Source organism: Varanus komodoensis, unplaced genomic scaffold (assembly GCF_004798865.1).
Source record: "Varanus komodoensis strain SLA01 unplaced genomic scaffold, ASM479886v1 scaffold29_1, whole genome shotgun sequence".
Lineage (NCBI taxonomy): Eukaryota > Metazoa > Chordata > Lepidosauria > Squamata > Varanidae > Varanus > Varanus komodoensis.
The window spans coordinates 6,090,508-6,103,753 of NW_025335759.1; the positions used below are offsets into that span (position 1 = coordinate 6,090,508).

Genomic DNA, 13,246 nt, shown 5'->3' on the forward strand with positions numbered 1-13,246 from the left:
AGGATGCCTTCAAAAGAGGACTGGCCTCTGTAGAGTAGGGCATGTGGCCAACCATCTACACAGACATTCCCTGGAGAATTCTCAGAACAGAATAAGGTGAACAACCAGGCAGGATTCTTGTTGGAAACGCCCGGGACCACTGCTGGCCAGGGCAATCCCTCCTGTTCAAGATGGGCCAGACACAGAACAAGGCAGCTTCCCAAGACCTTTCTAAAAAAACAACACTCCGGGGGTGGGGGGAGAAATGCATCACCAGAAAGAGAGGACAGTGCTTTGCAAAACATGTGTATATGCTGCACAAGCAGAGATACAAGATGTGAAATAATTACAATATATCTAATGGTAATGGGAAACCTTCCATTTGTGCGCTTGCTCAGTCTGTTGTTGAACTTGATGGGCAACTTCGAAGCCTGCTCAACTTTCTTAATTTGCACAAAATACTTGTGCAAATTGGAAACTGAGAACTGCATGGTTTCAGTATAATTTGTATAAAGTGCATGCATTGTGCAAATTGGGGCTGTTGCTAGTATACTTGCCGTACAGAAGCATTCTCCTCTCACTGAATAAGCAACCTTGACTTTTCTGACAGTCAATTTCAGATTTGTGCCAAATCAGCCCTCAATTGTGCATCTGTGAGAAATTGTGTGAATTTGTTCAAATCTGTGCAATTCACACGATCTGCAGAGCAGAGGCCTGAATTTTGCCCAAATATCCCTGGCTTTTCACAAAACTCGTACATATTGCAGCCTGCTTTGAAAACAGAAGTCCATGTGCTGGCTTGATGCACATCCGACCAAGGCAGCACCAGCCCAGGATCAAAGGAATGTGGGGTCAAGTTGAGAAATCCCAGAGGAATTCCACCCCACTACTGAATTCCACACACATCCCTAGTCCTCTTGTAAAGCAAAGCACCCCAGTTGAGAAGCTTCTTCCACTCAATGCAAACCTTCCATTTTCTGAGTCAGAAGCAGTGGCACCAATCCGGATTAGAGAAATAAATCTGAATTATGCTAGCATTTGCAAAGGCTATTTTATCAATGGACATGGAGCAAGATAGCCAAAAATAATTACAAGTCTGGGAGAGCTAGTTTTCTCTGCAGTAACTGTGGATGCTGCAGCTGCTCCTTGCGTGATTACTCAGCAGCTCGTCTTGCAGGGTTCAGAGGGTTTGCTCCCAATCAGCCATGCACAGCCCAGCAAATCTATTGTGTATAATAGCACCTTATTATGAACTTTAGCTGAATAGGTATATTTATCACTCCTCTGCAAGGTTTACTCTCTGAGCTTCTTCTACAGCAATGCTGAGGTCTACTTGCAAATTGGGATTCACAGAACTGCTTTAGGCACACAGAAGGTTCTTAAGTTTGGAAAGGTGTTCTTTCCCAAGCTGCTTCCAGAACAGCCCTCCTTCAAAAGATGTTCGCATGGAGAGAAAGTCTCAAAATGGTGCGTGGTCCATCTATTAAACTGCCTGCCTTAAGATGTGGTGGCCACTGCTTAGGTGGTTTTAGTGGGTTTAGGGTTGCTGAAGAACTAGCTCTCAGTCATGATGGCTGCACTCCATCCCCAGGTTCAGAGGCGTGTGCTCCAAGGGCTTCCCACAAGGATGCAACTAGCCACGACGAGAGAATACTGGGCTAGATGCATCTCTGGCCTGATCCAAAGGCGCTCTCTGTAATCCTTCCTGGGAGCACAGCAAGGTGCTCTGCTTTACCAAGGACTGTTCTCTGTTTGAAGAGCGAACCAAGCACAGCCCTCTCCTGGAAGGTGCTTCTGACTGCCAGTCCACACCCAGGTAAAGGATAAAGAGGGGAAGGTAGCCGAGGCTCGATGGTGTCCGTCTAGAGTTAGCACCCCAGTTGCAGACTGAGCAGGGATGGTGCAGACTGCCAGAGAAAGTTGCAGTTGAAGAGCTGGGGAGCGGACAGAACAGGCCGAGTGGCCACAACGTTTCTTCTGGCTCTTCTCTTTTGGACTGGACAGCCCTTCAACCAGAGGACCGTCCACTGTCAACTGCCAAGCTGTCAGTGCGATGGAAGCGTCACAGGGATCCGTTCAGCCACAGTCTCCAGGCTCACGTGCCACCTTTGATCCCCAGCCCCAAAAATATGCATTATGCCAAACTGCTTAAAGAACACCTACCAGCCGGCCATCTTTAAGCTGCCCTTTCAGCAGGCTGTCCAGAGGAAATGAGACGATGTTGTTCAGATTCTGCACCTGGAAGAGGCAAAAACAGGGTTCCAGCTAAATTCCTAAGCCAGCCCTGTGTTTCTTTCTAAGTATTTTGTCTACACACTTCCAAAAAAGAATGAGATGTATATAGGCCCTATGACAGCAGTCCCCGATCTTTGGGGGTTGGGGACCACATGTAGAATTTCAAAAGTGTCTTGTGGGGGCTCTCACAAAATGGACGCCACAGGGGTTTGCCCATTCACTAAATGGTTACAGTGGTAAGTGTTGCCAATCACAAATCAGGGGGCTGAAAAACTGCAACTTGTCCAAGGACCTAACCAAGGGGGGGTATCTGGATTCCAAAACAAACCACAGGTTCTCCTCCTGGGCTTTTCATAGTTAACAACCCATAGTTTAACCATAATGCAAGGTTCTAATGGAATGACAAACCATGATTCAATAGCAACTCATATCTCACCCAAACTCAACCCACAGTCTGGGTTTCCATTGCCTGTGAAGCAGGTCATTGTCTTGAGGACTACGGCAAAAAAGACAATCTGCTGACCTGGTGCTGAACATAATTCAGTTGGAATAAACCATGCTTGATTTTAGAAGAAAAATAACAGAAAATATTACTACTAGCAGTAATAATGGAACATATGCGCATGTTCTGTACATACCTAAGTATAAAGGCATGTACCCAAGTATAAGGATTCATTGAAAAAGAGTCACAGGTTCTGGGCCAACCGCCATTAGCCCCAGCATGGCACTCTGCTGGCTTAGGAGTGGATTCTGAGCCACGACTGGGTGATCATGTTGGGGGCGGGGGTTGGGCTGTGGGGTCCTGAGCTGACCCTGGGCCCAGTCCTACTCCACGCTAGAAAAATATTGCTGGCTTTTCACCCGCTTTCCTCCTAGCCCATTTGAGGATGGTCTGTGGAAATAGAAGCCATGCCTCCTGGCCCAGAGACAAGGAGTTCCTCCATTTTTCTCCCAGCATGACAGGCCTTTTCCTGTCCAGAAATCTTCTGGCTTCCCTAAAATGGTTGCAAGATGTTCAGCGTTGTGCCCTCTGCCACAAGCTACGCCTGCATGAGGGCTGCCACAACACAGAGGTGGTCAGCCTGCTCTCCCTCCCACCCCAATACCAGAACCTGGGCCTGGAGGTTGCGGGAACCTTCCAGCCAAAAGCATAACATGTGGAGACACAGAGATGAGTCTGCGAACTCAAAAGCCTGCAAGACAAAACCACACCCAGCATCCAAGTCTCCAACAGACCTCCAGGAGGAGAGAAAAGAAACTATCAGGAAAAAATTGAAAAAACCACCAAGTGAGCTTGAGGTTAGTCCCAAGAACCTACACATTTTTAAAAGATCGCTGCCACCCACCGACATGCCAGCTGGAAAGACACGAACAGAATCAGGGCTGTCCCTGCTGATCAAGCACAGATGTGTTACGGAGACACAGAGGAGGAAGCTGAAGCAGCAGCGGTCAGGTACACAGCTGGCTCAGGTGAATCACCAACAGCATCTTCCCAATGGGGTGGAAGGACACCCCAGATTTCCCCAGTAGTTAGAGGGCAGCCACAACCACACGCAATCAGAAGGTGTCAGGTTCAAGGACCTGTCTCTCCAGGTCCAGTAAGGGGGACACTGATAAATCGCCAAGAGAGAAGGCCAAACAAAGACCTTTCTTTTCTCTCAGGTATTTTATAGGCCTAGTTCTAGATTTTTACAGCCAGACCCTTATTTTACTTAATAAAAGCCCCTTTAAATATCAAACAGTATTATAAGCTGTTCAATGGTATTTTAGGTTTTTTTGTTTGTACTCTGCCCAGAGAACATTCGTTATCAGGCAGATTCGAAATGTTATAAATAAATATAAAATGAAATTAAATACAGCAGGGCTGAGGAAACTCCTTCTACCCAAAGGCTGAATCCAGTTTTGCACAGGTTCTTTGGGGTCACTTTCCAGTGGTGGGAAAGACTAAAAGCAAAGGGAGGGGGGCTCAATCCCCCCCCACCCGCCAGTATGTTGTAGCTTAATGAGCTTGCTACCAGCAGCTAATTCTTAGAAAAAGAAGTTCAGCTTTGAGAACAGGGAAACTGTGGGAAAGTACCAAATGATTGGTGCTTGGAAAAAAGGGGAAGGGGGCATGGTCATTTGATGACCCCCGCACTGAGGTTCTTCATCCCTGAAATAGAATATGCCTTCAAGCGGAGGGGAGAATCCTGCCTTTTAAATCTTGGACTGCCGCTGTGCGTCAGTGTGGACCTAAGAGAGCCGGATGGACCAGGGCTCTGACTCACCAGGGCAGCCTGGTACATCCTTTCTCCATCTAGCCTCCCATGCTAAGTTATACTGCTGGAATCAAGCTCAATTAGGTTAACCAGGGATAGGTTTTCGGTGGATAGATCTGGTACTCCATACAAAATGCTCAGAATTCTTTATTCCTGGGTGTTTGTCATCTTTGCGATCAGCCTCCAGTTGGTGGATCTTGTAAAGCAACACCTCCGGCCTCCCTGCCCTTCCACTTCTTTCACTATCCCCTTTATTTCTCTACCCATCTTCTATGGAGTCGCTGCAGAAATCCTTGGAGGTTTTATTAAAAGGAGGTGAACTTGCTACTGGGAATGCTGTGGGGGTGACAGGTGGGAAAGCCAGCTCAGGCTAGCACCAAGAGAGGGGGAGACTTCTAAACAGTTGCGATTGTACAAACTGCCTCTAAGCTCCACCCGATGGAGGAAATCCACCCCCACCCCCCGGGAAGACCCCTTGCAGAGATGTTTTTGGGGGCTGCATTACACAGAAAGCAAAAGGGGCAGAGCTCAGAATACCAGCTGACTGTCGCTTCAAGTGCTCGCTGCCAATAGCTGACCCTCTGGAGAGGCACGTCCAGCTTTCCAAATGCAGAGTGCACAAAAGCTGGGGGATGACCACACACACACTGATTTGGGGAAAGGAAGGGGGCACGGCCACCCAGACTTGGCTTAGAAAGCCGGAATTTGTCCCATGGGTCTGAGGCTCTGCACCCCAGGGCGAAAGAAGGCACACTCCGTGTGATCTGTGTTGTGTTTTCTCCCAATGCACACTTTCCGGAAGTCCTTCCAGCTTCACAAAAGGGCCACCAAGTTGGGGGGGGGGGGCTTCCTTTTTAAAATACACACAAAGAAGCCCAACATGCTCTCTCACACACAGAATGAATTGCATGCTTTTACGTTCCAAGCCGTAAGCAGCATAGCCTGTGCTCAGGAGCTCCCGGCGAGAAGCTGAACGGAGGTGGGGACAGAGATTTAACAGTTATTAGTACAACACTGAGCAAGCAAGGCAACAGGCAGGGCATGTTCTCCATCCCCAAAAGAGGAGCTCTCTGGCCTCTCCAGGTATGACTGGCATTAGGCGGACTCCCACAGCAGAGGCACTTTGATCTTCACAAACATCCCTCCCTCCAAGCACACAGGCCACCTCAACGCGGCCTGTCTTCCGACCGGGGTCTGGCACAGACGCCACGCTGAGAACTGGCTCCGCACCAGGAAGGAAACGTGCTTCCTGGAGAAGCCGTGCGCTAAAGATAGGAAGCCGTTGCCCAGGACGCAAGAGGCACGTGCAGCTGCAAACACGCACCTTCCTCCTGAGAGTCTGCCACCGCATCCGCCATTTCTGCTGCTGCAAGAGACTGGACGGTGCCGCCCCTTCAAGGCCCGTGCATCTGGAGACACGCATCTACCCCCCTGAATGCGGGGCCAGACGGACTGCTCACTATTGTCGGTGGTGATGAATCCTGAAGCGCGGGCAGGACCGGCCCTACCATGCGGCAGAGTGCGGTGACCGCCTCAGGCGGCAGGAAGGGCCAACTCCAGGCTGACACTCAGCAGTCGGACTGCTCCCCTCTGCTCGTGGGCAGCGCGGTGCATCCCTCACAAGGTCCCTCCGCCCTAGACTTGCCTGCTGCCTCAGATGTGTTGGAGGTGCTACCCCATTGCCGGAGGTGTTGGAGGATGCGAACCATCGCTGAAGACTGACTGCAATCCAGTTGTCAGTCCAGGCAACATCTGTGTGCAGACTTCAGAAAAGGTGCCATCCTGGCCTTTCCCTCAGTTAGCAAGATATCTTGAGTGGACCCAGAGGACTGGATCTGTCCTGACGGTCTCCAGGGATGTGCGCACAAGGTATGACCACAGATGCAGGCAGCTTAATCCATGTCAACAAAACAACTCGAGCAGTTTCCATCGCCACTGGATCATTTCCTCACTTGCTGAAGTTATTTTATCTGCTGCCTTGAACAGCAGAACCCTCTCATACAGCTACTGGGTCTGAGCTGCCCATTCAAGAGCAGCCCACCTCAAAATACTACGCATTACAACAGGGATGGCTCATAATGATTGAGTGCTGAGGGAAAACTCAGAGGAACACGGGACGCTGCTTTGCACCAGGTCAGATCCTCGGTCCACTGAACCCAGTACTGTCGACAGCCCTACCTGGAGAAGCCAGGTGTGGTGTGCCAAAAGACTTGGGAGCCAAAATTAGGCCACTGAGACTCAAGAGGGGGAACCAGCATGCTTGGAAGAAGTCAAGGTATGCAGAAGTGCTGGTAAAAATAACAACACAAAAGCGTGCAAGCACACACTCAGGAGGAACAGTGCAGAATGTTCAACAGCTTTCAGGAAACACTAAGCAGGCTATAAATGCAATGTAATGGTCATTCTTTTCCAGGCATTCGGACATTAGTAGTGGCCCAATTGTTGTGGGCTGCTTTTGTGGTGTTCATTCTAGGCCACAGAATCACAGAATAGCAGAGTGAGAAGGGGACAAGAAGGCCAGCAGGTCCAACCCCCTCTTGTTGCAGGACACCAAGTCACACCATCCCACTGGGGTGGCTGTCCAGTTTTGCCTTGTATGTCTCTACTGTGGGAGAGCCCACCACCTCTCCAGGCAGCTGGTTCCACTCTCATATTGTTCGAACTGCAATATGAGAAAACTAGGTATCAGAAACTTTTCCTGATATCTAGCCTGAATCTGGGTTGTTGCAACTTGATTATTTTGTGCCCTATACTTCGGTATCAGTGAGAAGAGATCTTGAACTTCCTCTCTGTGACAGCCTTTGAGGTACTTATGGAGCGATATCATATCCCCCCTCCGCCTTCTCTTCTCAAGGCTGAACATGTCCAGTTCTCTTGTCTAGGGCAGCGTTTCCAAACCCTGGCTCATTTTTGTTGCCATCCTCTGGACCTTTTCTATTTTTTTCTTCATCTTAGGGTTATGCTGGGAATGTTTGTAAGGTAATGAAGCTAAGCTTTTTGCTCTCTCTTTGAGAAGCAGCTGAAGCTATCCTTCAGCGGTCCTCAGTATTAGAAACACTAGGAAGCAGGGCATACCATCATTCCCAGCAATGTTTGTGGGGAACAAGATTCAGCCATTTTGTCTTTCTAAAATCCTTAGGAATTTGCCACTCCTCAAAAGACTAATCCAACCTTCACGGGAAATCCAGCCTCACACCCTGCAGCAGAAACTTACCAAAACCACAGCGCTGAGTTTTTCAAGCCCAGTACTAACATATGCATGAAGGAGAGCTAACTTAAAGGGCGATCTATAAGGAGAGCTAACTTAAAAACAGTGTTAAAAACTGTGTCCCGTATTGCAGGTACAGATTCTGGTTTGAAGGCTCCCTAGCCTAATGTATAGTTTTTCATCAGAATGAAGACTGGGGCAGAGGTCCTGGGAACTCTTTTCTAATGAACCAAACTCTGCCCCTTACCAGGTTCTTGAAAAGCGCCGTCACTTCCCTGGTGAAGACGGCCAGATTCAGGAAGCCCGTGGAAAGCTCGTGATTGTTCTGCGAAAGGTGGTTGTTGCCGAAGTTCTCCAGGGTCTCACTGTACTGCTCCTCATTCTCCACATGTGCTAAACAAGGCGACAACAGAAAGAGGGAGAAAAGAATCAGGAGAGAAGGTCTCCGGAGGTTCAGATGCCAGCGTGGAAGTAAACAAGGGTGAGTTATGAACCTAACAGCAGCCCGGCGGGATCCAGGGCCAGCTCAGCCATGTGGCTGAACGAGGCTGCAGACTCTGAGGGGCATGAAAGGGCAAAAAGTTGTTATTCAGATTGTTGTTGTGCTTTTACTGCCGGGTGCCTGTGGGAGAAAGGCACTCGCAGGATTTTCCAACACGTGTGCCAAAATTAAATGGCCTAGAATGAACACTGAGCACCTCAACACGGGAGACTGAGGCTGCTCTGCCTTGGCAACCAAATGCTTCGGGTCGCCCTGGGCTGAATCAAAGCAACGGCCCAGCAAGTACAGCTTCCTGTTTCCCAAAATGGCCAGTCAGATGCCTGCACGGGAGAGCCCTTCAGAAATCACCAACCAACAGGACATGCGGCTAAGAACGCATGGGCTTTGCTTCATCGATCCTGCCTGAGTTCCAGATTGTCTGGCATCTTCCATTCCATCATCAGCTCATCAGTGGAACCGGATTTCTTTACCAGAATTCCATTCTACTTGCACCAATTTGCATAAGTGCATTAGCACTAATGGGCACCAATGTGGTTTACACCCATGCATGTTAGGGCAAATCCCTCCCCAAAGTGAACATTCAGTCTGCAAATCTGCAGGATCTAGGCAACTTGGAAAGGTTTGCTATGGACTCTGCCGGCTGGATTCATGAAAAATGGGACTCAATTGAATTCGTTAAAGATTTCTCCAGCAGCACCAAAAAGAGGAAAGGAACGCACATATTATTTCCATATGCTAATTGATGTATGTAGGTGGAAATATAGAAATTATTACAATTTCAACAAAAATGCAATACATTTTCCCATTGGGTGGAAGCTGAGCGTTGTGCCTGCCAGTTCAGTCAATTGTTCAGAAGTGAACTGTGAACTGACAAGGGTTGTCGTGGATTTCTGTCACTAAACTGGATTTGGACAGGACGGCACTTCAAAGAGAGAGAGAGTGGTCCTCTGGATAAGAACACACAAGGCCCCCCTGCCAGTTCTAGCACAAAACTCAAGGATACTGGCCTCTTTCTGTGGATCACCTGGAGTTAAATGCTGGTTAGGATTCTTGCAAAAAGTTTCTGCAAGACTCTCAGATGAATTACGCTTTAACTTGAAAAGCGAGCTTGAGGAAGCCCTCTGGCTCTGTCCTGTACGTGTTTTTAAAGTGGATCACGGAAGACTGATATCAGATACAGCCTATGACAAGGTTTGTTATCTCCTACTGCCTAAAAGCAAGCCCCAGTATGACATCACGAAACACCAAAGCTTTTCTTAACTGCTGGGGAGGAAATGGCTGTCAGGGGATGTTTACAAACTGTACTGCTTCTAAGGCGAAAGCAGAAGGTCAGTCGCTGGGGGTGGGGGAAGAATGTAAAGAGTCTGAGTACTGGAAGGTCTGTTAGCTGAAAGTGAAAAAGAAAGCTCAGAGATTGAGTAAGAAAACTAAGGGGGGCAGCTAAGGGGAGTGTTGATTGTGCTTTAGTTGAAGAACTCACACAAAACATCTGTGTAACTGCAGCACTGGCAGCAAATCTGGCCAGTTCATCTAGCCGCTCTGAGACAATCATTTTGCAGAGCATGATCCTCTGCAAACAACAGACTAAGATATGGGGAATTGGGGGAAGCTCCAGGGCACAGTGAACCAGTGGGTGTGTTCCTGGGCAGCCCATTAGGCTGGAGTCCCTCTGGGAGACCCTATGTCCCATCATTCCTCCACCGTCACCCTCAAATCTTTCTGCCTAAGGCTCCCCCCTCTGCAAAATCAAATTCTCTCCTCTCCCTTGTCCATGCAACCCTTTTTAAAAATATGTAGATTAGCTCCTTTAAAGCAGAGGGTATAATCTGTAGAGTTTATGCAGATTAGCATATGGAAATCTCCCTGTGGGCATGAGACCCTGATCTTTTTGGTAGCTAGCAGCACCCCAAGCCCAAGCAAATTTCTCCAAAGCCTGAGGCTGGAAAATATATCATGGGTGACCAAGTGTCCTCATTTGCAGAGGATGGTTCTCCACTGGATGAACTGTCAAGAAGCAGTCCTCTATTTGAAGGTGTCCTCTACTTCCAGGGCTGTTCAGTCTAGTTATAAGGCGAAGAAGCACAAGAAAGGAGAGCGCAGCGGGCAACTCCAAGTGGCCCATCACTGCTGAGCACCTGGACAGCAAACAGTGCAGGTGCCAGGTCAATCCGCCTACGTGTGATGAGAAGCACTGCATACCTATTTCAATTAGTTGTCATTTTAAACGTGGCATATGTAAATGCTACACAGGTTATCAAGTTTGGTGATGAATTTTGTCCTTCTGAGCAGTGCAGAAGTGGTCACCTTAACATGCCACTTGCTGGCGAAGAAAGCCCAGGCTCAGTCCCCAGGGAGGAAAGTCTCCTTTCTGGCACTCCAGAGCTCCTGCCAATCGCTGCAGACACTGCACAAGGCAGCAGCGTCCGAAGCCCTGCATGCAGGACCAGCCTCGCTCCGAGCACCCATGCTGGCCGGCACCTGCCCTCCCATTCCCCGCAAGTCTTCCCTGCCCCTCCCCGCCCCGCCCCTGCCAAGCACATAGGCAGCGTTAACTTACTGAGCCCAGAAAGATGAATCGCTTTCACATATTTCCTGATCCTCTGGAGAATGGCTTGGTCCCCGTCCAGGCTCTGCAAGGCAAATACGTATATATAAAAAATTAAATACAAAGATTCGTCAGAGTCGCTGGGTACTGCCAAGGGCCAGTGGGAGGCAGAACAAGAGGGATTTGCCAGGCCACACAAAGTCCCTTTGAAGCGCCTGGCTTTGGCAGATGTGTGCGGCAGCTGTGCCAGGGTGCCCAAGCCTCGGATGGAGAGATCCCAGGTTCCAAGAGTAGCGGGGGGAGAGAGAGAGAGAGAGAGAGAAGGGGTGGGGTGGGGAGAGAAGCACTTGGCATGCAAAGGGCAGAAAATGAGGAACCAGGTCAGCGCATCCCTCCGTGCAATGGGCCCACTGCGCACCAGCGGTGCATAGACTTTGTGTGGGGAAGCACCCTGCCATTTGGAAGGGGTCTCCAGTTCCAGGCAATGGGAACATTTCAGCCCAAGGCACTGAACAAGCACTCCTAGTCCAAAGCAGGCTGGGCTGGGTGGACAAAGGATTTGGGGTGCTTGCTAGGAATGGTGAAAAAAGAGGAAAAGTGAAAAAAGAGGAAGTGTCAGCAAAGAGAGAAGGCTAAAGATGACTCCACTTTGCATGAGAGTCGTATCATCAAACACACACCTGCAATTTTAGAAATAACCATTTGATTTTAAACAGAAATTAAATAACCATTTGATTTTAAACAGAAGACTGTGACCAAGTCTTCCTGTGTAGCTACCTCCTCAACCTGCCACGCAGGTGCTACCTGTGCCTGGGCAACTCTCTTTACAGTTCTTTTATCTTTAAACTGGAATGGGGTAGAGCAGCCCATCCGATGAAGGATGCTTTTCAAGAGAGGGTGGTCCTCTTGCAGCCCATCAAGCGGGCAACTGTAAGAGATGCGTGGTCCCCCCACAATGGCAGCTTCACGGGGGAGCTTTTCTCCAGAGGTGACAAAGGAACAAAATCAGCCACTGTTCTCGTCTTCGTCTCAATGCACACACCCGGTACGCCAGCCCACTGCATGGCTCAAAAGCAGTTGCACTGGCTGAGCTGAATTGTCGTGCCATGGCTCTACTGGCAGGAAACAAGCCATGTGCAACAACCCATTATAAACAGTAATTACTGGAAAGAGAATGCAGCTAGGTGCTTGAGATCATCCTTCAAGAACTGGGAAGGGATGAAGAACTTAATTTATTCATTCATTCATTCATTCATTCATTCATTCATTCAGAGTTTTTGTATGCCATCCCATCACTTACAGCCTCGGGACGGCTCACATAAATAAATAAACATGATACAAATACAGTTAAAACCCGGAAACACCCTGGCTGCACAATTATAACCTACCGATAGTAAGCATTGTTAAAACTTCACAGCAGCCCTCCCCAGTCCAGGCAAACATCTAACCAGCCCAACACTCCACTCCCAACAGAGGACAGCCGGGTGGTAAGGCTCTCAGCTCGCACAGAGGGCACGATCCAAGGGAGCACAACCAGGGCTGCCATTGAGAGTCAGCACGGTTGGGTGCTTGCTGAGGGCCAGATCCAGCAGAGGTCCATTAACAAGTTGCTCCTCCCCTTCACCCTTGAAGCCTGCTTGCTCAACCGCCCCTCAGCCCGGCCCAGGCAGTGGTAACAGTGAGAAGGAAGAGCGGGAGATGCCCAGCCTGCTTGCTCCCTGGCACATCCCCCTGGCACAAAGCAGCTTTTATAAGCTCCTGATATACCAACCACATCCTTATCTCGACAACGATAGCCTTGCTAATTGCCCGTAACTTGACTAGCTTTATAGACCACCTTTCCCCCAAGAAGTCCAAGGCATGTACATGATCACAGTCCTCTTCCTCTTTTATCCTAACAACAACCCTGTGAGGTAGGTTAAGGTGAGACTCAATCACTGGTTCAAAGTCACCCAGGAAGATTCATGGCTAAATGGGGACCAGAACCTGGATCTTGAAGTCCCAGTCCAGCGCTCTAACCACTGCACCACACTGATACACAAGCACCCTCAACTTACAGAACTACAATGCAGAACAGGATGTTTCTATGCCAAAACAAAAAACTAACCTAAAATCCCTCCTTTCCTGCATTTAGCTTAAGACCCTGTAGCATCAATGAATTAGCCACACCAAAGGGTTAGCAAGAGATAGATTCTCCTGCTGCCTAACTAACACAATTAAAAATATGTATTTATGGCCTAAATTAATGCCTGTTTAAAGAAAAAGAAAGCCCTACAACTTCCAGCATCCCCCAGCCAGCTAGCCCTGCCAACTACAGAGTCTTAGAATCGGCAGAACCTTTTTCTGTCTGAACATGCACTCTTAAAACATCTATATACCACTTACCACATTAAAAAAAACCTCTAAGTAGTTTACAGGATGTAAAGCCATTTAAATACATTGTGAGATATATCAATACAATTAAGATACAGCATCGCTAAACAAAGATATAAACTGTAAACCACATATAGCTTGCAGTT

At 48.7% G+C, this 13,246-nt stretch overlaps 1 protein-coding gene across 1 annotated transcript in view; it reads right to left on the reverse strand.

Annotated features, from left to right (window-relative positions):
• The window catches only part of ASAP3 (ArfGAP with SH3 domain, ankyrin repeat and PH domain 3), a 64,394-nt gene that overhangs the window by 36,961 nt on the left and 14,187 nt on the right, over positions 1 to 13,246 (reverse strand). Inside the window, exons 2-4 of the mRNA XM_044434879.1 lie at positions 10,740 to 10,812; positions 7,928 to 8,073; positions 2,143 to 2,217 (exon numbers count right to left, since the gene is read on the reverse strand). Of these exons, the coding sequence (XP_044290814.1) occupies positions 2,143 to 2,217; positions 7,928 to 8,073; positions 10,740 to 10,812 (294 nt within the window). The remainder of the gene's footprint in view (positions 1 to 2,142; positions 2,218 to 7,927; positions 8,074 to 10,739; positions 10,813 to 13,246) is intronic.